Source organism: Pseudonaja textilis, chromosome Z (assembly GCF_049901715.1).
Source record: "Pseudonaja textilis isolate UNSWEBS1 chromosome Z, rPseTex1.2, whole genome shotgun sequence".
Classification (NCBI taxonomy): domain Eukaryota; kingdom Metazoa; phylum Chordata; class Lepidosauria; order Squamata; family Elapidae; genus Pseudonaja; species Pseudonaja textilis.
The window spans coordinates 18877651-18905393 of NC_142008.1; the positions used below are offsets into that span (position 1 = coordinate 18877651).

The 27743-nt window shown below is 36.5% G+C and overlaps 1 protein-coding gene across 4 annotated transcripts in view; it reads left to right on the forward strand.

The window, feature by feature from the left end:
- The window catches only part of ODAD2 (outer dynein arm docking complex subunit 2), a 97543-nt gene that overhangs the window by 39824 nt on the left and 29976 nt on the right, over positions 1-27743 (forward strand). For 3 of the 4 annotated variants that reach the window (XM_026710019.2, XM_087916876.1, XM_087916879.1), the window contains 6 exons: positions 285-494; positions 1966-2190; positions 3480-3590; positions 4597-4751; positions 6988-7230; positions 18738-18852. In XM_026710019.2, coding sequence (XP_026565804.1) covers positions 285-494; positions 1966-2190; positions 3480-3590; positions 4597-4751; positions 6988-7230; positions 18738-18852 — 1059 coding nt within the window. The remainder of the gene's footprint in view (positions 1-284; positions 495-1965; positions 2191-3479; positions 3591-4596; positions 4752-6987; positions 7231-18737; positions 18853-27743) is intronic. The other variant, XM_087916877.1, reaches the window with a different exon arrangement.

Genomic DNA, 27743 nt, shown 5'->3' on the forward strand with positions numbered 1-27743 from the left:
CAAAGTCATGGGATCACCTTTTGCAACCTACTGACAAGCAAAATCAATTGGGAAGCTTAATTCACTTAACAACCGAGTTACGAACTTATCAGTTGCAATGATTCACTTAACAACTATGGCAAAAAGGTCATAAAATGGGACAAAAATCATTTAACAAATGTCTCAGAGATGTTTGGCTTCAATTGTGGTCATAAATAGAGAACTACCTATATAAAAAAACTTTAAAAAAAATAATCTGTACTCTAAAAGAAAGCAATCCATAACAATGCATTTTTTTCCATTAGATTGGTTCATTAAAAATCCTGAAGGAAATTAGTCAAAATGCTCAGATAAGACGTACGATTGCTGATCTTGGAGGATTGCAGATCATGGTTACTATACTTGATTCTCTAGATCAAGATCTGAAGTGTTTGGCTGCTGAAACAATAGCTAATGTAGCTAGATTCAAACGAGCCCGAAGAACAGTCCGTCAGCATGGTGGAATCAAGAGACTAGTAGGTTGCATAAGTACTCAAGTTTTGGTATCAGAATTTCAACTTAATTGTGTCTTTTCCCCTAACAGTAATATGAAATTAAATGTTGTATACCAATGTGGTCAAATAATTTTCTTTTTCATGTGACAGAAAGGTCACTCTGGTTTTTTCCCCCCTCATGCATTCTGCTGCACATTTAATATCACAGCACTAATATGTCTAAAGATACTTACACAAGTGGTAGGACTGTATTACTATTATACTTACCTATCATCTTCTACTATTGATAGCTTATGATTATGTTGGTTTGTTGTTGGTATGTACACCAAGATCTTATGCACCAGAAACAAATTCTTTGTATGTCCAATCATACTTGGCCAATAAATAATATTCTATTCTGTTCTGGTCCATCCCATCCCTTCCCTTCCTTTCCCTTCTTTTTTCCTACTCTACCCTACTCTACCCTACCCTATAGCAGAATTAGCTGAGCTGTGGTGGCGCAGTGATTAGAATGCAATATTGCAGGCTAATTCTGCCAACTGCCAGCAGTTCAATTGTCCTCATTTCAAGGTTGACTCAGCCTTCCATCCTTCCGAGGTGGGTAAAATGAGGACCCAGATTGTTGAGGGCAATATACTGACTCTGTAAACTGCTTAGAGAGGGCTGTAAAGCGTTATATAACTCTAAGTGTTGTTGCTATTGCTATGTTTGTGTAGCCTTCTTTTAAAAGAAAATGAACAATTTCGAGTCAGAACAATTATTTTTAAAATGAACAATAATAGAAGCATCTCTCTGAAGTTCTAAATATTCTATTTAAACTGACAAATCAGAATAATATTTCCTGAAATGAAGATAGTTTTGCTTGCATTCTAAACTAACTGAGAAGTGTGTTATTGGGCATTCCTTCCAGCAGTTTGGATAACTGATTAAAAGCTCACCAAATATACTTCTCACTTAACTGGGAGATGCAGGAGGGTTTTTCATGATTATATAAATGGAAACATTCTCAAACTTACCCATTTTTTATAGTGAGAGTAGTGAGAGAATCCAGGGTAAACTGCCTTTTTGTGGTATCGAAGAGTTCTCTCTGTTTTACCACAACTGCTGAAAATCACCAGGACATTACTTGCTATTTTGAAGCGGAATATAAACAAAACCTCTAAAATAGACCAAACGTATTTTTTTTAAAAGAGCCTGCAACCCAAGAAAAACTATATATTTTTTATTTTAATCCACATGTGAGATATACAAAAAATTTGCATATTTGACCTGTCCACAGTGTCTCTTTGCTTTTCCCCAAAATCTCACACGGGAACTGAGAAGATGGACTTCTTTACAACCAAAAGCTTATAGGCAGCAAGAGCTAGAACACAAGTAAGATATTTCCTTTCCTTTCTAGAACAAGTGTTGTAAGCAGAGTGGTATCTTGCAGCACCAGAATGCATATCAGGGTGTTCTTGGTCAGCTTTATTGGATTTTTATTTCTTATCAGGTTGGGCTATTAGACTGTTCTGCAAGTCTCAATCAGCTTCAGGGAAAGGAAATAGAAGTAGCACGCTGTGGTGCTTTGGCACTATGGAGCTGCAGCAAAAGCGCTAGGAATAAAGAAGCAATCCGTAAAGCTGGAGGCATCCCCCTGCTGGCTCAGTTACTGAAGTCTCCTCATTCAAATATGTTAATACCTGTAGTAGGAACTTTGCAAGAGTGTGCCTCTGAGGTAAGCAACCGTCCCTACATCTGAAAATTCAACTGACTTTCTTCCGCAGGTCAAACAGAAATCAAAAGTAGACAATGACTTTTAAATTTCAGGTGCATATGAAACAATATTCTGTCTGTCTATCAGTTCATCCATAGTATATTAGTTCAATATACTAATCAATCACAATGTCATAATTGACTACACATTAAGGTAGATTCAGTGAACTCCTATAATTATATTTCATTATATTTTAATTCTTTAATTAATACAAATTATGATATTTACCTGAAAGGAATATGAGTTGTCATTTCCAAATAATTACAAATAGAAATAATTGAATTGTGTGTGTGTTTGTGTGTGTGTATGGAGGGATGCAGTAGACAAACTCAGGTGAAAAGCTGATCAGTCCATTCCTATGGCAACCAACAGCTCCACACTTAGTTGATAAAAAAAGTGGACCTTGCACTTGAGGGAAAATGCTAGGGAGAAAAAAAACATCACTATCCAAAAAACTTATTTCCAGATTTTGTAATCAATCCCTTGCTATCTGAGCAATAACAAAGTATTTGTATACCAATATGGGTGCAAGTGGGAGATCAGTTAATGTTGAAATTGTACTTATTTTATAACCTATTAATTGTATCAATTTTTTTTCGCTCAGTGCTGTTTTTTTTAAAGAAAAGTTTCTGACCAATGTGTACAGAGAATCCTTGACTTACAACAGCTCATTTAGTGACCATTCAAAGTTACAACAGTACTGAAAAAAGTGACATGACTGCTTTTCACAGTTGCTTGGCAGCAGGTTTTTTTTAATAACCATTACTGTGTCCCAGGGTCATGTGATCACCTTTTGCAACCTTCTGACAAGCAAAGTCAATGGGAAAGCTGGATAAACTTAACAACCAGGTTACTAATTGCCAACTGCAGTGATTCACTTACACTGAAGAAAGCCCATAAAATGGGCAAAATTCACTTACAAATATCTCACTTAACAACAGAAATTGTGGGCTCAGTTGTGGTCATAAGTCAACGACTACCTGTATTACATATACTTTTGCACAGTTATACTGTAGGGAGACAGGCAGGCATATAAACTCTAATTGGTTCTGGCAGGAATTGTCAGCCTTAATTCCTAAGAAAAGGAAGCTTTGCAGTATAGACGAATATTTGCTGGTTTTATAGTCTTCTATTAATTTTCATTGTGTGAGGAATGGCAAAGGCAAAAATAATAATAAACTTTGTCCACATTGGTAATTTATTTTCTAAAGGTCTTTTCAAACTCCTTTCTAATGGGTTTTTATTTATAGCCCAGCTACAGACTAGCAATCAAACAAGAGAAAATGATTGAAAATCTCGTGAAAAATCTGAACAGCGACAAGGAAGAGTTGCAAATGCATTGTGCCAGTGCAATCTTTAAGGTAAGCATTAATCTTCTGAGACAAAAATGGTTCTCTGCACACTATTTCTCTTTTAAAAAAATAATGGGACAAACAAGATACTTATTTAAGAAAAAATAGTGGGACTTCTTCACCTGCTCTTTATTACAAAAACTGAAATAACTGAATTAACACAAGAGCCTAAGAAAGACTAGGCAACTGAATTTGTAACATGCCACATTTTACTACTGATCAATTTATTAATTTTTTAAGATATGGCCAGTTATCTTGCACTGGTGGCAGGATGATTAAAGTGGAATATTGTGGATAAACTCTGCTCATAACCTGGAATTTGATCCTGACAGGGCTCAAGGTTGACTCAGCCTTCTATTTGTCTGAGCTCAGTAAAACGAGGGTCCAGATTGTTGTGGGAAATATGCAAATAATATATGAATATATTATATACCATTCAGAGAGTGCTCCATTCATATGCTTGCTTGCTTATTTGTTTATTTGTTTAGGAAATATATGTGGCTGTTCATCTACCTATGGAAATTGGGGTATTGAACAAAAATAAAAACACCATAGACACAGAGTTTTAAACCATTAAAGCAAAAAAGACAATGCTGAAGCCCCAATGAAACTTAAATCCATGATTCAACCATACCATACCAGCCTCATCAACAGCCTGGCTCCAGTAAATGGAGGAAAAACCATTGTTTTTCTGAAGGCCAATAATGTCAGGCCATCCATATTTCTTCATTAAAAACTGTACTTGCCAATGTTCATTTTGAGACTTTTCACTGGAGTGCTGAAGAAAGGGGCTTGAGATCTATTTATTTTAATAGGATTTAAGCCTATACCATTTCTTTGCATTCTTCTAATTTAATTTAGGAATCTAAATATTGCTTCTAGGATTTTAAGTTTAGTCCATTTAAATCATAGTGTGTCTCTAAACAGAACAGGGTAGGGATTGATCTGGATTTAAAACGTGTTTTCAATGTATCTTTGTATTTATATTTTCTTTTGTTTGTTTGTTTTTACGTAGTGTGCTGAAGATCAAGAGACTCGTGACCTTGTTAGGCAACATGGAGGCCTGAAACCTCTTGCTACTTTAGTTGCTAATTCTGGAAATAAAGAACTTCTGGCAGCAGTGACAGGAGCAATCTGGAAATGTGCAATCAGCAAAGAAAATGTGACAAAGTACTTACAATATTTGTTGTCTTGAAATATATATATTGTAGTTAGCACTTCCTGCTTATAACCAACCATACGAATTTACAAACCATTAGTATTTAAAAACCATTAGGATTTCATAGTTACGTGTAAGTAAAGTCAGGAATATTTAGGTGTTTGTGCGCTTTAGATGGGGTTCTGTCTAATTGTCATACTGAAATTTAAAACATGCTGAAATATTTATTGGATTAGTTGGCAATATAATAGTATAAATTTAAGCCAACATTTACTTTTCTAGGATACCTGTAGTTATCATCAACCCTATTCTTTATCTTAATGTCAAATCAGATATCAGGGTTCAAGGGTTCAAATCAGATATCAGGGTTCATATCAGCGTCAACCAGGCCGGATTTATCAAGAACTGCGGCACCACCGACGCCATCTTCGGTGTGCGGATGCTGATGGAGGCTCACAGAGAGAAGAAAATCCCGCTCCACACAGCCTTCCTGGACTTGGAAAAGGCCTTCGACCGAGTCCCACACGATCTCATCTGGTACGCACTGCGAGATCACGGCGTGCCTGAGCTGCTCGTACAATGGGTCCAACTCCTATACAGATGTCACAAAAGCCGTGTAAAAGCGGCAGCTGGGATATCAGAGGAGTTTAATATCACCGTCGGCGTACACCAGGGCTCCGCTCTCTCACCACTGCTGTTCATTCTGGTGATGGACACAATTACACACGACCTGTACACGCCCGCCCCATGGACGCTGCTCTACGCCGATGATGTGTTCCTGGCTAACCTGTGCAAGGCTGAACTCGAGCACCTAGTCCAACAGTGGCACGACCGCCTCGAGCAGTTCAGGCTCCGGCTGAACCTAAAGAAGTCCGAATACCTGACCACTGACAATGAAATGATAGGCTCCATCCACGTGAACGGGCAGGAGCTACCGCGTGCCTCCACCTTCAAGTACCTGGGAACTATTCTTGGGGAAGAAGGCCTACTACAAACTGAGGTGGCAGCCAGGATCAACGCCGCATGGGGCAAATGGAAGTCCGTCACGGGCATCCTCTGTGACAAGAAGATGCCGATGCGCCTGAAGGCGAAAATCTATAACTCTGTGGTGTGCCCCGTGGCCATATATGGCGCAGAGTGCTGGCCGGCGACCAAAGAAGTTGAAAGCAGACTCCAGATAATGGAGATGCGAATGCTCCGATGGTCGGTAGGCCTCACCCTATTCGATCACGTCAGGAACAAAGAAGTGCGTAGACGGTTCAACGTCGTGCCCATCCCCACGGTCATGAGGCAGTCCCGGCTACGATGGTTCGGCCACGTGAGCCGCGCCAAGGAAGAATCTATCATCAAATCTGCAATGAAGGTGACTGTCGGAGGAGCGAGACCGCGTGGTAGACCTAAGCAACGCTGGATGGACACGATCAAGGCCGATCTAGAGATCGCGAAGGCAGACCCGACATACGTGGTAGACAGAGAGGTGTGGAAGCAGTACTTAAGGACATTAGCGGACCTCGCCCGAGCGCGAGACAAACGCTGAAGAAAAAGAAGAAGAAGAAGAAGAATGTCAAATCAGATATATTGGAGTAAAATTAGTTTTTGTGCCATGTTGGTTAAGGATAATGGGAAACACAGTCTAATCCATTTTACAGATCACTAAATTGAGGAAGGATATCCAAGAGCTATTGGTATCTGCAAGCAATGACAGGTCTGCTTTTTTTGCATTTATGTGCAGTGTTGCAATGCAAATAAGAAAGGCGGGAATTTTGCCATGGTGCATGATGGACAGTTTGGCATCATGATAGATAGGAACGGATGTGCTTGGAAGTTAGAGAATTACAATTTGTGGTGTTAAAGCAAGCAGCAAACCCTTGTAAAATAAGCCATATCAGAAGTAATTATGGCAGTAATGTCAAGATTTGGCTGAAATGGGTTTGTATATATATGTATTGCCAGTTTCAAATCTATTTACGAATCTTGAATTCCATGATTCCTAATTATAAGACATAGTCATGACTGAGAACTATAAAATTCTGGAAAATACAGAAAGTATAAAACAACTTCTAAATTTATTTATTTAGAAACTTAATTTCTGTTGTATTGTAGAATGATAATAGTTCATCTGCCATTAAACCACCCAAAATATGAGACAGAATAATGAAATCCAAATTCTTTGAATTTAATTATACTTGAAATAAGTCTGTTAACAAATATTATATTTATATTTAGTCATGAAACTTTGATTTTTAGATTCCGGGAATACAAAGCCATAGAAGCTTTGGTTGGCTTGCTAACAGATCAGCCAGAAGAAGTTCTTATAAATGTGGTAGGTGCCCTTGGTGAATGTTGTCAGGAACAAGCCAATCGCACCATTATCCGTAGATGTGGTGGAATCCCATCTCTTGTTGCCTTACTCACTGGAACCAATCAAGCTCTTCTTGTGAATGTGACTAAAGCTGTGGGGTCTTGTGCAACTGAACCAGAAAATATGGCGTAAGTTTTTCTCTTTATTATATATTACATGCACATTGCCATATTTGTCACATTTGAAATTAGAGCTATGAAAGTCACGTCATAAATAAGAGTTACATTTAGCAAATATTTATTATATTTGAAGTAAAGGATTTTAAATAAATAATATTTGAATATTTCAATAACTAAAATATTAAAATAAAACTATAAATTAAGCTTCACAATATTTTGGGACTCTTTTTTCTGTGTTCATTGATGATTTTGTGATGGGCTGAATATGAAATTATCCTCCTTGCTTTGAATATGATCAATATAATTTGAAATCCTGATTTTTACTTATATGGGAGCATCAAAGGGCACAAGTTGTTTAGTCAACTCGTGTTGTTTCAAAGTCTTTTCTAAAATTACATTCTAATGTATAACTGCTTCTGGTTTCAGGAACATTACTAGAACTGTGGGATTTTGTACAGTTTTGGGGATCTTGAACTTTTATTTTAAATAAGATTTAATATAGGGGTTGATAACTTGTAGTCTTAAGATCATAAAGAGACCTTGATATCATGTAGCTTTCAGTTAATTTTGGAAGCTTTTTACAAGAGTGATTTCCAATATTTCTGTGACCAGTCTATCTCTCTTTTGAAGACTTCTGTAAGGGGACAAAAGATAATCAAAATAAGTTATCTTTGATGGTGTTTTTTATTTATGTATATGAGAGAGAGAATGAGAATGTAAATGATCACCTTACCAATTCTGGATCTTGGTGGCTTTTCAGCTCCACCATTTATTTATACATGTTGTGATGGAATGAAGAAGACACAATGACAAAAAATGGGTTGTGTCTCCTTTCCTTAATAAAATCCTAAAAACTAAATTGGTCTCTTTTAATGGAAAGATTTGAGCAGGCCAGTAATGACCTGCTTTATATTCTGTATTTTATGATGTTAATATGGGATCATTTCAGTTATAGTGATATCAAGTCTCAATTTTAAAAATACTGAGTAGATCATACCAATTTTCAAAACTTTATATTCTTTGTATTCAGTTAGAAGAATGGGATCATTCTGGTAATACATATTTCAAAATACCACATAACAATTTAAGAATAAATATACTGTATAGCAACTTCCAAAGTTTAAGTAGTTTAAGGCTGATAAGCATAGGAATGATCCCATGCTTTTCTCCTGAGGCAGACCATCTGGCTCATTTAAAACAATTTCACTTCTAAAGTTTGAGCTAGAAAGTTGAGTTTCTGGATGAGATTCCAGGATCTTCTGACTAAAAACTATATCCTTCACCAACAAATTGTCATTCCTTCTTTGATAATATCTGAATCCTAACTCTCAAAAACAATTATATATTTCTTTCAAGATGCTTTAGGGCAAAATATATTTCTTCTTCTGACCATCTAGGCTTTTAAAAATCTTTTACATAGTTGGCATTATATGAGTTTTCCTGAAGTATTTAAACGTTTAGTAGCTGTGCATGGAAACTAAAAAATATCAAACCACACTTACTGTTTTTTCTTCCCAAATTGCACTCTTATGCGTAAACCAAGTTATTGGTTTTTGACTTTTATAATGTAAAACTTAGATCTGAGATTTAAGCATTTCCTTTTTGGATAAATGTTTCATTAAAAGCTTCAAGTAATATTTTGCTTTATGTGGAAAAAGTCTTGACAAGACCATGTAGTAGTATGGTTCTTTGCTTCTGTACAACCAAGATCAAATGAATATAGCCCTTGTTTTCTCCCACTGTTTTATTTTGCCTCACTTGCTTTTCTTAGTGCAGTGATTTAATTTCCTTGAAAGCACCATTTGTTTTCATGCTTTGGCTGTCACCCAGTGGCAAGATAGGGCAGAAATGTAAATATGGCATAGATGAATGAAGCAAGTTCAATGGAAGAAAGTATGCATAGAATTATATCATATCTCATAAATAATGGTTAGTTCACATGTAATTTTTATATTAACTGAATACTGGTGGTAGAGTCATAAATTGGCAATGAAATCCGAACAACTTATTGTAGTGCATTAGCAATAGCACACTGCTTGGAGGTTATTGCTTTGTCTCCAGTTTTATACCAGAGTAGACAACCCATGACCTGCTTGGTCATCATTCCAGTTGGTTGGTCATCATTCCAACAGACAAGTCATCATCCATCATTGGTCATCATTCCAGCAGACCAGTTGCTCCAACATCCGTAGTTATGAAAACATTTGAAAGGCTAGTGCTGTCCCCTCTAAAAACCACAGATCTGTATAGGATAGTCATACTTCAGGAGTTGACTCCAGAATTTTTAAATGATATTTTGAATTACATCATAAATGTTTAGATCCCATGCAGTTTGCATACCGAGCAAATAGATTGACAGATGATACTGTTAATATGGCTCTGCATTACATCCTACAACACCTTGAATCTCCAAATACCTACACAAGGGTCCTCTTTGTAGACTTCAGTTCAGCATTCAATACCATCATTCCAGACATTATTCTAACAACTAAACCAACTAGCGGGTACCTGAACACACTTGTAAGTGGATCATAAGTTTCCTAACAGACAGGAGCCAGCAGGTGAAGCTAGGCAGAATCACATCTGATACCTGTACAATTAGCACAGCCCCCCCCCCCCAAGGCTGTGTGCTTTCTCCACTTCTCTCTATATACCAATGACTGCATCTAAAACGATCCATCTGTTAAAATACTGAAGTTTGCAGATGATACAATAGTGATTGGTCTCATTCGAGACAATGATGAATCCACATACAGACAGGAGGTTGTACAACTTGTCTCGTGGTGTAACCAGAACAATCTGAAACTGAACACACTCAAAACTGTAGAAATGGTGGTAGATTTTAGGAGAAACCCTCTCATACGACCACCTCTTACAATATAGACAACACAATAGAGACCTTCAAATTTCTAGGTAGTATCATATCACACCACCTAAAATGGACACCTAACATCAAAAACATCATCAAAAAAGCACAAGAAAGAATGTTCTTTCTGCACCAACTCAGAAAGCTCAAACTGCCCAAGGAGTTGCTGATACAGTTCTACAGAGGAATTATTGAGTCTGTTATCTGCACCTCTATAATTGTCTGGCTTGGTTCTGCAACCCAACAAGACGGACACAGACTTCAGAGAGTAATTAGGACTGCAGAAAAAACAATTACTACCAACCTACCTTCAATCAAGGACCTGAATACAGCATGAGTCAAAAAGAAGGCTGAACCCTTACATCCCGGACATAAATTGTTTCAACTCCTTCCCTCAAAATGACGCTATAGAGCACTGTACACTAGAACAACTAGACACAAGGACAGTTTTATCCTGAATGCCATTACTCTGCTAAACAAATAATTGCCTCAATACAGTCCAACTATTTACAAAGTTTACACTACTATTACTATTAATCTTCTCATTACTCCTTATCACCGATGCCCTCCCACTTGTGACTGTATGACTGTAACTTTGTTGCTTGCATCCTTAGGATTTATATTGACTGTTTCCTAGTATGATTTGATTACTTATTGTACCCTATGACTATTATTAAGAGTTGTACCTGATGATTCTTGTCTCTTGATGAATATATCTTTTCTTTTATATTACTGAGAGCATTTGCACCAACACAAATTCCTTGTGTGTCCAAACACACTTGGCCAATCAAGAATTCTATTCTATTCTATTCTATTCTATTCTATTCCATTCCATTCCATTCCATTCCATTCCATTCCATTCCAGAAATATTTTCTTATCCAGTTCCTCAATACCTTCAACAATTCTTAAAGATTCTGGAAGATATTCAGAGATGTATCTACCATGAAAGTAGTTAATGTTAAACTGTGTAGGATAGTCATACTTCAGGAGTTGACTCCAGAATTTTTAAATGATATTTTGAATTACATCATAAAATGTTTATGATAAGTTTTATGTCATGAAATGTTTTATAAAATTTGCAATATTACAATTCTGTGTCAGGGGTTCTGGATTTTGAATGCATTCGGTAAGCCCACCTTGGTCAAAAATGTTTTGCTCTATGATATATTATTTACCCAGTTAAAGGTTATAGGCATAAAAATTTTAGTAGTGAATAAAAAGAATATCAAAGCATGGTGGTGAATTCAGACAAATATCTAAACATGTGATCTGAAAGATATAACTTTATTTAAGCAAAAGGAAAGGAACTGTTGATCATTTGAGTGAAATCAAATAAGTTTTGAGTTAAAGTATGCATGACTCCTTAGTTTATTTTGTTCTTCCAATTTGCAAGAACAACTTTATCTGAATGCCAGTATGTGAAATACAGGCTTGAATCTAATGACAATATATTTTATTACATAGATACCTCAGGCTGATAACAGAGCACAGGCAATAGAGCATGTGTGTTACTAATTCAACAGAATGTTCTTTTGTTTTATAAAAGTGTATTATGTAACTCACCCAGATTTCCCTTAAGTAGTTTTTTTTTACAGAGCCTAACCTGGCATCCTTCAGATCTCTCTTAGCATTCTTAGCGAAGTTGTCTGAAAAATCTGGGAGATTTTATACAAAGCATTTGGTGAGTACCAGGTCACCATAGTCTAGAGCAGTGGTAGTGAACCTATGGCACGCATGCTAGTGGTGGCACTCATAGCCTTCTCTGTGGGGACGTGTGCTGCTGCCCCAGGCCAGCTTCATCACATTTCTCCATTGTGTTTCTCACCATTATTTGCAGGACTAAAAAAATGCGTGAAACAGCATTCTACCTTCATTGTGGTGCATTTGCTGTTGCTGCCTCCATGGCCTGCCCCTTGCGCAGCACAGTTAAATTTAGCGAGCTTCACAAAGGAGAAGATGGGGTCCCATCCTCCTCCTGGAGCCCATTACAACACGGAGCAAAAAATGCAACGCTGTGTTGTTGTGGGCTCGCTCTTGCCTCCCAGATGTCAGTTGCTTTTCCTGCAGAACTGCCAGTGTTGGGATGCCCCACCTCCCAGCTGGCCAGCTGGTCTTTGGATCTCTGCCAACCAGCTGAGTGTGGGCGCGCTGCTCCTGGGTTCCTCAGCCTCTGGATGTCAGATTCCCACCACCCAGCACCAGTTCAAAGAAGGGGGGGAAAGAGAGGAAAAGAGAGAGAGAGAAAAGAGAGGGGAAAGAGAGAGAGAAAGAGGGAGGGAGGGAAAGAGAAGGAGGGATGGAAAGAGAGAGAGGGAGGAAAGAGACAGAAAGTGAAAGGGGGAAAGAGAGAGGAGAGAGAGAAAGAGAGGAGAAAGGCAAGGGTGGGAGAGGGAATGAGGGAAAGAGAAATGATATTACAAAAGTTTTTCTTTTTATTGTTGCTAAACGTAATATTTCAAAAAGCAGAAAAAAATGAAGGGGCATAAAAGTGTATTTATCATGTTTTTCTAGGGCAGTAAATTAGGCACCAGTTCAAAGAAGGGGGGGGGAAAGAGAGGAAAAGAGAGAGAGAAAAAGAGAGGGGGAAAGAGAGAGAGAAAGAGGGAGGGAGGGAAAGAGAAGGAGGGATGGAAAGAGAGAGAGGGAGGGAAAGAGACAGAAAGTGAAAGGGGGAAAGAGAGAGGAGAGAGAGAAAGGGTGGAGAGAGGGAATGAGGGAAAGAGAAATGATATTACAAAAGTTTTTCTTTTTTATTGTTGCTAAACGTAATATTTCAAAAGCAGAAAAAAAAATGAAGGGGCATAAAAGTGTATTTATCATGTTTTTCTTAGAACAATTAGCTGAACTCTGTGTTATTATTTTAAGTAGTAAAACCTCATGATTCAGGTTAAATTGCCATGTTGGCACTTTGCGATAAATAAGTGGGTTTGGGGTTGCAGTTTGGGCATTCAGTCTATAGGTTTGCCATCACTGGTCTAGAGGCTGGTCTAGACTATGTAAAACATGTTCTTAGAAAATTTTCCCCAATGTATTTGTTTGAGGGTGTTTGTGTTTATTTATCTATCCTTCACAATTATATTGTAAATGTTTAAAAAGATTTCATGTTGTATTTTATTTAACTTCAAACTGCTCTATCAGTAACTCTTATGCATTAAAATTTAAGATTTGCTAAACCAACCAGATGTAGCTTGACTCGCAGATTTACAATACTATTTATCAAAGCAGTTTGTAACTTTTTGTTTAAGTTTACAAGAGTTGAACTGCGGTTTTCCAAAAGATGAGATTGTGCTTTGTAAGACTTGAAACCTGTAATCTTACCAGGGAGCGCAATATATATATATTCAGTATAACACTGTTTACATTTGTGTATGTGGTCTCAATTGGCAGGAGATGCAGTCAGACTTCTTGAGACTCCTGGCATATACTGGTGTAACAAAAAGGATGATAGCTATAAGAAACAGATGTTGAGTGTGTGCATGTGTCTTTGAGAAAGTCTGAGGCTTGTTTACCCTGGAAATATTCAATATCAAATTATTAAAGCACAAAACTGGCTTGCTCTAGATTCACTTAGAACTGTTACTTTGGCAATAAGACAAATGTAACCCTGCAATCCATTTTTTTAAAAAATGAGCTCATGTATTAGTTTAAAAAAGCAATTGCATAACTAACAATAATCAGGTCTCGCAGACGTATTCAATTGCTATCAATTGCAAAAGTAATCAATGTGACCAAGATTGTTTTACATACACAGTATTTTAGGAAACCATTAGTGTTTTGTAAAATGACTGGCCTCCAGATCTACTATTAAAAAGGTTTGTTTTCTGTTCTTGTTTAATGATTTTTCTTGTGTGCAAAAGTAAGGCTTGGAAAACACAGGAGAGTTATGATTCTGAAGTTATAGTCGATATCTCTTGAAGAGTGATGATTATATTATGGGGCCCTTCTGGAGCTGGAAACAACTTCACCCTGGGGGGATAATAGAAAAGTAGTGGAAAGTAATCAAAACTGGTCTTAATGGGAGTAGCACAAATCTGGAGAATAATGTTTAAGAGCTCAAACATGTACATACGATTGAGGAATAGCTCTAGCTCAGGGGTGTCAAACTCAATGCCTGGGGTCTGGACCTGGTCCATGGGTGCTTAAATCTGGCCCATTGGGCCAGCCTGGAAATAACAAAGGACCAGCCCATGGTGCCTCTGGCAGCCATTTTTGGCATGGACAGCCTCCTGAAGCACCTTGCTGGCCAAAGCAAGGTACTGGGGGGGGGGGGCACATGCAGAGGTACGGTAGGAGGCATCCATCAAGTCTCCCCACCTCCCACCCCGGCTGCCCCATGGAGGAGAAGTACAATGCTGATCTGGTCCTTGAAGAAATCCAGTTCGACATCCCTTCTCTAGCTCTATAGGAAAGGCAAACCGATATTGTTTGTCATAGGTTTGTATTCAGGTTATACAATCAGATCAAATGAAAGCAGCAGAGAGATAAATCCTTTACAGTCAAACTACTGGTAGTTCTCCTTTAATTCATTCAGTGAAGTTCAAAATTACAATGGTGCTGATCCTTGTCTAAAGTTATAGCCATTTCAGGCTCCTGTGGTCACATGATTGCAATCTGGGAGCTTGGCAACCTGTTTGCCCTTAGGACAAGTTCTATGCACCCCATGATCATGTGATTGTCATTTGCAATCTTTCCTACCAGTTTCCCTGGAAAGTCAATAGAGAAGCTGGTGGGGTCACAAGCCACAATCACTTGCTAACTTTTAGTGGGCATTGTTGACTCTGTTCAGTATTACAATCCAGACTTCAAGATTCCATCTAAAGGTGGGTCCTTTCCTTTTCCTTTTCCTATCCTTTCCTTTCTATCTGATTCCTAGAAAACATTCTTTAAAATTTTTGTCTATAGCCATAAATAAATAAAAACAAATGATCTTTCAATTCCTTAAAAATAGCTTCCTTTTTGCAATGTAAGAATATTTTTGTCCATTTCTTTTTATAGGTTTTGTCTCTTCATGATTAAAATTCTATAGCTTGGGCAACAGGAAAACATAGGACTTGTATTAAATTATGTTTGGATTTTGCTATGGCTTTCAGCATAGAGCAAAAGCTTGCTTGTCACTTGATGCTTAGATACGAGATAGTTCATTCTAAAACCAGACAAGCAAATTTGTCATTTTGTCTTAGAGGAACCACTGTGTTTGGCAAGCCAACAACTTTTCCTTCTAGTCAAACAACAATGAGCTAAGGATTTTAGCAAAGACAAAGTCAGTTAGCAGTTCAACAGTCAGCTGAGGAAGCAAAACTGTTCCACACCCCAGAGTGTAAAGAGTGAACTGAGCCTGTTGCATCCAAATAATCAGACTAGAAAATGAGTCAATGTTTTGGCAACTGGTCATAAGAGCATCAAGGTGAACACATTATTTCCAGCACTCGTTTGTCTTTTAACAGGCCAGATGGACAGTTCAGGGCTTGAGTGTCCATTCTAAACCATCTGGATCGTATTGCACGTATCAACAGCAAGCCCAGCATAAATCTGTAAGGAGTTACCTGTAAGGAGTATTTCTGTTGCACGCTTGTGGGTTCTGTGACTTTCAGCCCTTTGAACTGAAATTCTTTAAGAATTAGACTTCCAAGATATTCATGTCTAGATAAATGGATAGAGAGTAAATGGAGAGTTTAAGGAGAGTGTTATGATTAAAATAATAAGGGATGAGTAGGAAGCAGAAAACTAGCTTCATCAAAAGTGATTCTGGATATCTTACTTTACCTAACTGCATTCTTTTTAATTTAGTGTATGGACTACCAATATACAGTATATTGACATTTCGCCTAGAATGGTAAAACACAGTAAAATATAAATACTAAAAAGAGCATTGTTTATATGAAGAAAAAAAAAACAGCTACTGGTCCAGCATATACCCTTAGCATTGTTGTGGCCCTCCAGCAGCCAGTTGAGCTGGCAGCAGATTCAGACACTGAGAAGGTTGGGGAGGAACATGGGCCATCCGAGGCAGAGATGGGACCAAGGCCATCTGACAGTGATCAGTTGCCTTCAGAGTCAGATATCAGTGAGGCAGAAGAAAACCTGGAGCCTGTTCCCAGTGTGCGCATGCGCAGAGCTGCCAGAAGAAGGGAACAGCCAAGGAACAAGGATCAACTTGGGAATAAATCCACAGGTGAACAGTGAATGGCCCCTCCTATAGGGAATAAAAGAGGAGTGAAAGGGGAGTGGGGTTTTGCAGGAGACAATTCATTTGGGTGAAGATCTGTTCCTGCAATCTTGACAAATATTGTCTGCTACAGTATGGCATCTGAAAGATATTGGTCTGGCAACTCTCCAAGCCTGATAAAGGTCTGTAATTGTGAAATATCTTGAAAACTGTTGGCCAGGACTTTGCTAGAGAGGAATTCACTGTAAACTAAATAACAGGGTTTTATCAGGATGAGGAGTCAGCTTCATGCTGTTGGGGAAGCCTAGGTCAGAACAAGCATATAGTAGGTCATCATGTGATCTGTAGTTTGATGCGGGACGTCACAGTTACACTAAGGGGAAGATACTATGCTCCATTTATAAAGCCCCAGCAGATGTCATGTGAGATGTAAATCCTATTTAGGATTTCTGGACTTGTAGTTCAAAGTTGATTACATGAACATGTACAGATAATGAAAGTTTTAGCGTTGTCAGAAAGTGGAAAATGTGAATAGAAAACAGTGGAGATAAGGCAGACAGAATAATGTAATGCTATAGCAATAGCAACAGAATATTTCAAATCTGTAACTGGATGGGTCGAATCAAATCAAAAAAGTAAAATTTTACCTTATTAAATAGTAGTATGGTACAGTTGATATAATGCAGATTTTTGAAGACATAGAAGTTTGGAAACCACTGTCATATATGGCCTTGTTGAGAGATCTTGATCAGATTACTGTCAGGCTTGGCTGCCTCATTCTAAACTGCTAAAACTAAGAGCTGGTTTTTAGAAGTAAGATAGTTTAAGATATAATTAAAAAGACATTGAAACTAACTGCTATTGAATAGTGTGTGTGTGTGTGCATGTGTGTGTATGTATGTATGTATTGATTGTAAAATGTTACAAAACATATACATATTTGTAAAATATTATCAAATCACACCAGTGTCAAACTCGCTGCATGACATTGTCATCACGTGACATATCATCAGGGAGGTTTAGACTGCGCGTGATGCATCCAGCCTGTGGGCCACCACTTTGACACCCTACTCTATCACATGTTTCTTAAATAGCTTTTCATTTTATTGCTATCAACTTTTTAAATTATTTGTTAGTCTAAAATTTTATTTCCTAGTTTCCAGGCAAAACTTTTATTTTTGCAACTTTTTATCTATGCTGGCAATATAAATTTGTCTGTATTATGTAATGTTTGAAATTGATGTTAACCCTCTGCAATAAATTAATATTAGGCTTTCCAAATTACCTGGATGATGAAAGCAAAATTATATAACCAGGTTGCATTGATTTTAAGTAAAGCTGCACTTACATTAGACAAAATTGTGTTTCCTAAAGCTTTCTAGCTGGGTTATAATAATTATATGATTATGTAGTAGGTTGATTTTATGCTTTTCATTCCTTGCAAACTCATTTTACATAATAAACATAAATTAGATGTTTTTGTTTGATTTCTACATAGGTAAAATATCTATTTTATTTCCAAAATAATGTATCCACAATTAGAGACATGGACAAACTTTAGAATTAAAGATGAGGTTATAAATCAAAGTGTGCTTGAGTCTCTTTATCTTCACCTCATCTGCTTTGAATTTTGCATATCTTCCTGAACAAAACTAAGTTTGTAAAGGATATTAAGTTTTGTTTGGTCTTCCTCTCCATTTTAAAGTACTCTGTGGATTTTAATATGAAGTTATGATCCCCTAGACTGATTGATATATAAACATAAGACAGATGGTTTAAAGATGGCTCTGATGATAATCCATTTTTCAGCTAGACATGAAGATACTTTGATTACAGTATGTTTAAGCAATTATAACAGAGTATTCAGTGTTAGTCTTGTCTTAGGGAATGCATGAGAAACAAGTTGTACGTTATTCATATCCAACAAAGAGTGCACTGTGGTAGTGTGACCCATTTTCATTCTGAATGTTAGGTGAGCACATAGATATTTAAAATATGTCATAGAGCAAGTTAAATAAATTAAGCATAGACTCAATATAAAGTACATAGCTTTTTTGGCATAAATATTTGTTTTGGAATATATTTATTGCTATATGAAAGAAACCAGTATGTTTGAATTTTGGTTTGACTTTGCATAAAGCTTGTTAAAAAGTCACATGGCTTGTTTGCAAAGTTTACTAGAGTCCTTCTATATAGTACCATTTATTTTATTTTTATTTTATTGAGGAATTAACTATATATTTTTGAATATCTACAATTACATTTCTAAATGATGTACATAAAATCATCCAATTATAAAAAAATTAAGTTTATTTATATCTAAAAATTATTATAAGAAACCTATTCATAAAGAATATCCATGGTTTTAATGATATAATGGAATAAATTGAACTTGGATAAATAAGCTATCATTCAGTTAATCAAACACATATTTTATATCTTCTAATTTTCAGTTAAATATCTTCCATGTTTCTCTCTGATAGGATAATAGATCGCTTGGATGGCGTTCGCTTATTATGGTCATTGTTGAAAAATCCTCACCCAGGTGTTCAGGCCAGCGCAGCCTGGGCTATCTGTCCTTGTATTGAAAATGCAAAGGTAAATAAATGGATTGAAATTATAATTAAATAATCACCAAATGTTGTGAATTTAACAATAAACAATAAAAAAAAGTTTATCTATTTTCTAGCAAGGCATTTGACAATATATCGGTGGTATTCTGATTAGCAAGTTACCTAATGTTTACTGAATGGTACGACATTAAATGGGTACATAGGAAGGATGAACTGTGCCTTATCAAACTGGAAATAATTATGAAAATATTGAGTAGGGTATCACAAGAGTTAAGTCTTGGTATTCAACTAGCACCTATCACCAATATTTTCATGATCTGAATGAATCCTTATCAAACGTGTAGATGGTAAAAGGGGGAAAGATAGCTAATCTAAAAAAACATACATAAAATTCAGAATAATATTACATTACAGAAATGGCTTAAAATAGTATAATAATTTGCCAGAAAAATACACATTTTAATTTAGGAAATAAAATCAATGCGCAGATAGAGGATAGGTGATACCTGGCTTGGTTACAGGATTTCTAACAAATGTCATATAACTGACTGCAAACAGAATATGAGTTAGTAATACACATGGCTGTTGCAAAAAGCCAAATGCAACTTTAGGGTGCATGAACACAATACCACTATTGTAGTTCTATTTTATTGTATTTTGGTCATACTTTTAATCAACTTTATTTCTCCTTCCTCTCCAAGGTATTGTTTTTTTAAATCATAGGTTCTCTAGAATTATATTAAAATGTTAGCTATACTAGATGAGACAACTAAAATCTTTTTTCTGGTTAATTAAACTTTAAAGACTCACATTAGATTGATTTTTTTTACCCTACCTTATTGCTAAATTACTTTGTGTCCTATGTCAGTGCACTTCATGACTTTGAGTTGGTGAGATACAGAGAATATCATATCGATTTTCAGAATAGGAATTTTAACTTGCATGGAATAACATGAACATATCTGGAATAAAATCAGGCTTTGGGTTTACTAATGTACTAAACTACATGTGCTAAAACTGACCAGTACTGTCCTTATCTTAGTGGGAAAATTTACATACGGGACAGGTGTGACTAAGACTAGATATTAGGTTTATATTTTTACTAAATGTTACATGAAAGCCTTAGTTAATCAAAATAATGATGGATTGTGGAGATTAGGGTTAGTAGGTCCATCTGATGATGATCAAAGCCCATGGAATATTATGTCTCAGATATAAGAGAAGTAAAGAGTATGAATTAGCTAATTAAATGAATAAATAAAAATAGTTGTGTATCTGTAAAATTAAGGATATAATAGAACTGAATGAAGATGGTCTTTTCTTTTGGATAAGTAAGTAAATAAATCTTTTGGATAAGTTGTTGTCAATCATTTCATCTTCTCCAGCCATCAGCCACTCTATGGATTTAGTACTATGTGGAGAAATACATAAATATAGGATCAATTATATAAAAGAATAAATGAAAGAAATAATATATATGTCCAAAGTATGAATTGATATCATCTAAGTTACATTGTACTTTCATATGTACATACTTTTTCCTATGCATAATATTGGAGATATATGGATATGCTTTGATGTTGAGGTTTTTTTTTCTATTTAATTGCTTTATATATTACATAATACCTACAATAATATTCTAACTTTATTCTGCTTAATTGATTAGATATATAGTATTAATCACATATGTTCTAAGAGTCCTCTGAACTATATTTTGGATTTGCACATGTTTTATATTGGGCGGTAGTTGATTTGAATATGAATTAAATCTTTAGTTATATCTTTAATGTGTCCTAAATAGGAGTTAAGTCTATAGGACTGTTTATCATGCTTGGTCAGGGTGTCATATTTATAATCATTCTCTTGCATTGCTCACATTGTCATTTATACTAGGTTTCTACCATGACTACATCACTGAGAAAAGAGCTGGCTATGAAATATTCCATTTTTATTCATATAATATATTTTAACAAGGAGTTTATTATTCCCCAAAAGGAACAATATTTGACCAACTTGCTAACTTGTAAATTGAAAAGTTCATGATTACCAAATTCAAAATATGCTTCCAAATTAGGAAATAGTTTGTTTAGTTTTTATTCATCTGTTCATACATTTACCCATACACTGAATGAATATGCGGGGGGGTATTTTGAATACAAATAAGTCATAGCAAATTTAGCAAGGGCAAAAAAGGAAATGAACAGCAAGTCAGAAACATGCACACTTGAAGCAATTGGATATGCTGTTTAGTATAAGAATAATTACTAGAATTCTGATAAAACATGCACCACCTCCAAGAAATAAGAGATGGAAAGACACAGTGAAACATCAATTGGATGGAAGGATGGAAATGTTAGGGTGTGTTGACACAAAAGAAGATGAGAAATTAATATATGCCAGATATATATGAAGGAAAATGAACAAAGTTAGGAAAAGGGAGCCAAAATATAAGTAATACCATGCCAGAATCAACAAGGGTAATGTTTAGAGAGTTAGGCTGAAGACGAAAGACAAGGTATGTTCAAATGACTATTGGCTTGTTTCCCAAATATCAGTGGTGTTTACACACTGTTGAATGGTACTCTACATGTTCCACCCACCTCCATAAGCTGGCCAGCACTTGCTCCAGCTGTCCAATGTAGGGAAACTGGCTAGCCAATGTTCCACTGACTTTCCTTGCTCCTCCTTCATTCCATTTGCTTCACATGACTAAAGAAATGATGAAGAAGAAGAGGGCAGGGTAGATGTGCTCCTCCCAGCACACAAAAAGCAAATAGTACATAGTTAAAGGTACCATGGCATTTTATTTATATTTTTATTTATTTTATCCTGCCTTTATTATTTTTACAAACAAGCCAAGGTGACAAACTTATCCAATACATCTTCCTATATTTTCCCCACAACAAAAACCCAGGGAGGTTGGTTAGGCTGAGAGAGAATGACTGACCAAAGTCACCCAGCTGGCTTTCATGGCTGAGGTAGGACTTGAACTCATGATCTTCTGCTAGCTAGTCTGATGCCTTAACCATTAGACTGAATTGGCTTTCTTTTGCTCAGGAGAAGAGTGGAAATCCCTGAACATGGGATGAATTGTGAGTTTTTGCAGTAAATAACTGCCTGTCTCACATTGCAGAGGAAATGCAGCAAATTTAGCCTTATTATGTTTCTTCTGAAGCTCATTAACTTCTGAAGAGAGAACATACAACTCATATACCAGTATATATCAACACTGCCCTTGCTTGATAGAAAGGTCCAGAATTTGGGAATGGAAGCTAGAATATAAAAATTGTATCTTTTAAGATAGAGACATCTTTCGCAAAATATCTGTTGGGAAACACAGGAATTTATCACTGGGTTTGTTTATCTTCCCTTACTTGGGAATTATCACTAATCTTACATAGGAATATGCAATTTACTTTCTATAGGCATTGCCCATTGAGTACCAAACATATAGAATTACTGAAACCTAAACCTGAGTTCTAATCAAATGCTCCAAGATAGTACAAAAAGGAAAGGGAGGAACTGATTTTCTTGATGAGCAAAGACCAAATTTACTTTTACTTTAAAAGACATCATTTTAAAAATTTGCTTTAAGGTTAGCAGCATCAACAGTTGGGTTGAATAAGGTGAAAAAGGATGTAGTGGCAACACAATCCAAGCTCACCAATTTTATGTTTTTTATGCCTTTCTTTAAAAATGTGTATTTTGTTATTCTGTACTCTGTGTATTCCTCATGCTTTCTGTATTGTGCTGTCCAGACAGTTTAGAGTTAATGGGATTTGGGATAGTTAGTTACAAATTGAGAGCTGTCCCCTTAAGGGAATGCATCATGGTAAATGTAGTTAAGGTATCCTGGGAAATGTAGTCCATGTCAGGTGGTCACATCTGTAATCCTGATTGGTCACTAAATTGGCTCTTGTTGGGTTGGGGGAGGCTCCCTCACTCTTGCCTGAATCCTTTACCATGCAACCGTTTCAATCATCATGGGAATGAGAGTTTATTATCTTTCTAGACCATAATGCAGATATGCAAAGGATTGGACATTAAGAAGAACCTCATCATAACTGTGAGTTGATAAGGATGCCTGATGAACCAATAAAAAAGACTTTGTATGGATGCCTTGTGGAGTTGCTCTGTTTGCTTTATACCCATCCAGAGCATATTAAGCAGAACAGTAGAAAGTTAATTAATCTTGATTCCTGGAAGAAGTAGAGTGAAGCAAAAGTAATTTGAACTTTGTGATAAGGACAAAGATATTTGAAGCCAGGAGTAATTGTACATGCTATTCCTTTGTACTTTGGTTCTCTCTCCTTCAAACCTCTCATTGTGGTTGCAAGAAGGGGCAAATTCACCCCCTTTTCTCTTCAGCAAAAGAAGTGCTGCATCTCAAGTTACAGCTCCTAACTCAGAAAGAACCAATTTGCAAAACAAAGGGAGGAGCCAGATATTACCCATGTACCCCTGTCTTCTCTCAGTTACTACCTACAAACTCCTTTCAAATGCAGATGAAGAGTCAAAAGTAGTATCTTCTTGTGTTCTAAAAGAAAAGCCAAAACTGCTCTGCTCATTCAAACTGAAAAGCTCAGTGTTTCTTAAGCTCTGCCCTGCTTCAAACAGGCAATTAAGAAAGGCCCTGTGTTCTCTGGCCGTTTTGTTGGCGGTCGTAATTCATTACTGAAAGACCGTCTTCAAAGCAAAGGAGCCCATTTCCCCTCCCCCCAAGACACAAAGCTAATTCAAGCAGCTATATGAACAAAGGAGCAATTCTTTTTTCCTTAAAAGTTTGAAAGCCTCCATCTTCTCCTATCTATACCAGAAAATTGAAAATATAACAAGGCCACACTGCATGCTGTATTTGTTTGATGAATTTCTCTTCCAGCAAGTAAGCAATAAATCCCTTTGGGGCTCACCCCCCTACAGACTTAAGCAAAGCATCCCACAGCACCATCTGGTGGTCTAGGAGAAATTTCCCAGAGACTTCAAAGACTTGTCTGCAATTTTTTATAAGAACTTGTTTACAAATTTTTATAAAAACTATAGGAAGTTTCCCAAATTTAACCAGTGTTTAACCAATGAAAATTCTGTTTTTTTTTTTTAATTATTGTGGAAACATTAAGCACCTTAATGGAAGGTTCCAGTACTACCTGCAGCCTAACCTGTGCTTAGCAACAGTGTCTTCCAGACCTAGCAAGCAACACTAACAGGCAAACCTGTGTTTTGCTCTCATGTCTTCAGACTCAGCAACAATGCCTCCTATTGCACCAATTTGTGTAGCAAGCAACACTAACGGGCAATCCTGTGTTTTGCTCTCACATCTTCAGACTCAGCAACAACACCTCCTATAGCACCCACTTGTGTAGCAAGCAACACTAACAGGCAACCCTGCATTTTGCTCTCACGTCTTCAGGCTCAGCAATAATGCCTCCTTTTGTGCCCATTTGTGTAGCAAGCACACAACGCACCCTAAAAGCAGCCATATTGTGCAGTGCCACCTATGTGCTCAAGTACTAAATTTAACAGAAACTCCTACTTTCTGCTACCTGCACACAGCACCCCCTAGCAAAATAAAGGGAATTACACGTAAAAACACTAAATTTTCCAAAATTCCCCTTTTTGCCAATTTGAATCATGGCAACTTCTTCAGCCATGACAGATGTCTCTGAAGTACCAGAGGACTCGAACCCTCCACCCACCCTTGATGTAAACATGGTTCCCAAAACCCAGAGGCAGGCAGCTGGACTTCACGAAGCCTACGACCTCAGAAAGAATAAGAAGCTTACTGACTCCATGGAAGCACACTTGAGGGAAGTTTGGGAGAGGCACTAACGCCGCCACACAGGCTCATGGTTTGAGCTAAAGGAGATCTGTGATTCCCCAAAACACAAGCTGCCCCCCGAGAAAATCCGCATATTGCTAGATTATCTAGATGCCCTTCTCACACGGTGGAGAAACAGCGAAGATAAACTCAAGTCCATCCAGTCAAGACTGGGTGACCCGGAAGAGGGCGAAGCTGGCATCATGATGATAAGGCATGCGATCTTGGAGGTCTGAAATCGCTGCTGATATCTTTGCTCCTGGATGATCCTATTGGATCTAAACTGTCCCGAAGAGACGGTGAAAGTGAAGAGCTCATCCTGTCGATCCCAGGGACAACACAAAGTCCCTGGTAGATCCAGGAGAAGCTCTTCTTGTCAGCGGCAAAGAGGCAGCTATTAAAGCTGCTGAAGTTGTGACAGCTCCGAAACGGAAGAGAACAGGAAGAGAGAGTGTGCCGGCTTGGTGAGAACTTTTTCTTTATTCTAAGATCTGAAAGGACACCCTAAGGAAAAGAAAGAATCTGTAAAAGTTTTGACAGAAGTGATTAAGCGGCGATTATAAACAGGAATGTCAAAGTAATGTTTTTTTCCTCATTGCTGAATTTTCTATACATGATCTTATATTTTGAAACTGGACTGGTTTTTTATTTTTCATCTATTTTTTTTCTCCTTTTTGATTTTGTAACTAGACTAGAGACTCCCTTTTAGTTATTTCTTTTTCTAAATATCTTTTTCTTTTTTTTATTAATTCTTATTGCATTTTGCTTGGAAAAGCAGGGGAAAAGTGAAAGCAAAGAAACTTTGTAACACTGCCAACTAGAGGCTTGGAAATATTCTATTTCTCTTGTGACCAGACAAAGCTGAGAAAGAAAGAACTGAGACTTTTTTTCAAGGACATTGCTATTTGATAAGACAGAGGGAAGAGCATGTGAGAGTATTATTGCAGGTGCTCTTCTGGGTTTCTATCAACAGCTGAAGACTGGTGTTGAAGTTTATAGGAAAAGAAAAGGTGATAAGTTTCTGGAGAAGAGTGTTATAACAAGAGCCTTGGATAACTAAACAAAGTGCAGTGTGTTTTCTTGATTTTTTTCTAAGCTGTGCTACCCCTCCTCAACAGTTTACTTTTTGAAATAGCTATTTGAACTTTTAGTTCTTTGGAACTTGTCTTTGCTTTTTTTTCTTTATGCTTGTCTTTGGAAGTTAATTTTTTACGTTTGTTTTTATTTTAAAAGAAAAGTTTAGTATTAATGATTCCTTTCCTTTTCTTTTAAGGAGTAGCCTTTTTTTTTTTTCTCTTTTGATTTTCTGGTATTTTTGTTTTTCCATCTACCTCCAATACTGTTTTTTCTTTCTTTTTATCTCCTGGCTTTTTTTTCTTTTTCTCTTATGCAGTCTTTTATATTTGAGACTTCTTAATTGGATTAAGGTGTTGAAGAACCTGAAGAATTTTTCCTTTTTTTAAAGCTTTTTATTCTTCACTTTTCCAACTTTTTTAGGATTTTACAACTTTTTCTCCTTTGTGTATGTTCAGAGTTTTTTCCTTCATTTTTGAATTTTCATTGTTATCTAATTAATCAATTGGATTAAGGTATACAAGAACCTGAAGAAATTCTGTTTTCTTTTTTTATTATTATTACTATTTGGCTTCTTTTTTCCTACTATTTTTATTTGGAATTGCAATTGGTTACTTCAAAATTGGATTAAGGTCTAGAAGAACCTGAAGATTTTGAATTGTTTGAAAAGAGTAGGAAATTAACAGCTACCAGTACTTCAACTTCTACTTCCTCCTCTCCGCCATCTGGAGGACAATGTTCAATACAGACAATGTTAAGGCAAGAGAAAGAACAAGAAAAAGAAAAAGTGACCCTACAGATGATTATGCAAGGAATTCAAAACATTCAAACAAGATCAGAGAATATTGAAAAGAGAATAGAGAACATCAAACAAAGAACAGGGAAAACCGATGAAAAAGTCGAGAACATCCAACAAATAATGATGAAGTATGATGAGAGACTACTAAAAATTAAAGAAGATAAACAAAGAGATAAGAAAATTGGAGACATTGATACCAGATTAACTGTGGTTGAACAAGATAAAAGTGGTATGCTGAGATGGGAGATGGACAGATCAGAATTTTAGCTCAGATTCCAAAACATAGAGGAAGAAAAAGGACAAAATCTAGCTGAGATAATGATAGAAATATTGGCTGAAGCTTTGGAAATAACTGAAGAGAAGATGATGGATAGAATAGATGAGGTTTATTGAGTCTTCACAAGATATGCAATGAGAAATAGCCTATCAAGAGAAGTTCACAGCAGATTTACAAAGAAAGCCATTAAAATATTGGAAGTGGCAAGAGAGAAAACATTGAAATATAAAGATAAGGAGATTATGGTTTTGAAACAAGTACCCAGAAGAGTGAGAGAGATGAGAAGAGAATACCGATTCTTGACCAAATTGCTACTTTAAAAAGAGGTGAATTATAGATGGCTAATTCCAGAAGGATTAATGTTCACATGGCAAGAACAGAGATACAGAATTGATTCAATTGAGAAAGCTGAATCATTTTATACGGAATTTTTCAGAGGGAAAGAGGAAGAGTTAGAAAAAGAAATTTCACTAATTGAATTCCAAGAGGACTGTCAAATGACGACTGAAAAAGAGGAAGGTGCAGTAGGTGGAAAGGAGGAAGCCAAAGGATAATGTGAACCAAGATCTACGAGAGCTGCCAAACCTAATTATAAAATATAACCATGGAAGAGAAAAAATTGATTACTCTGCCTACAAGAAGCACATATTAAAAGCAATATGAACAATTGTTGATACAGCCAAAACTAGGGAAAATATTTACCTCCTTGACACAATGCAAGAAAAGAGGAGTGGTTTTATATATTAAAGAGACCATTCCAGCAAAATTGATTTATACTGATGACGACGGAAGAATACTAATGGTGGAAATAATGGATAATAATACGAAAACACTCCTGATTGCAATCTATGCTCCGAATGATAAACAAGAAGAATTTTATAAAAAATTACATATCAAAATAATTGAACTGGACTATGCTAAATATAGTTATGATGGGAGATTTTAATGGAA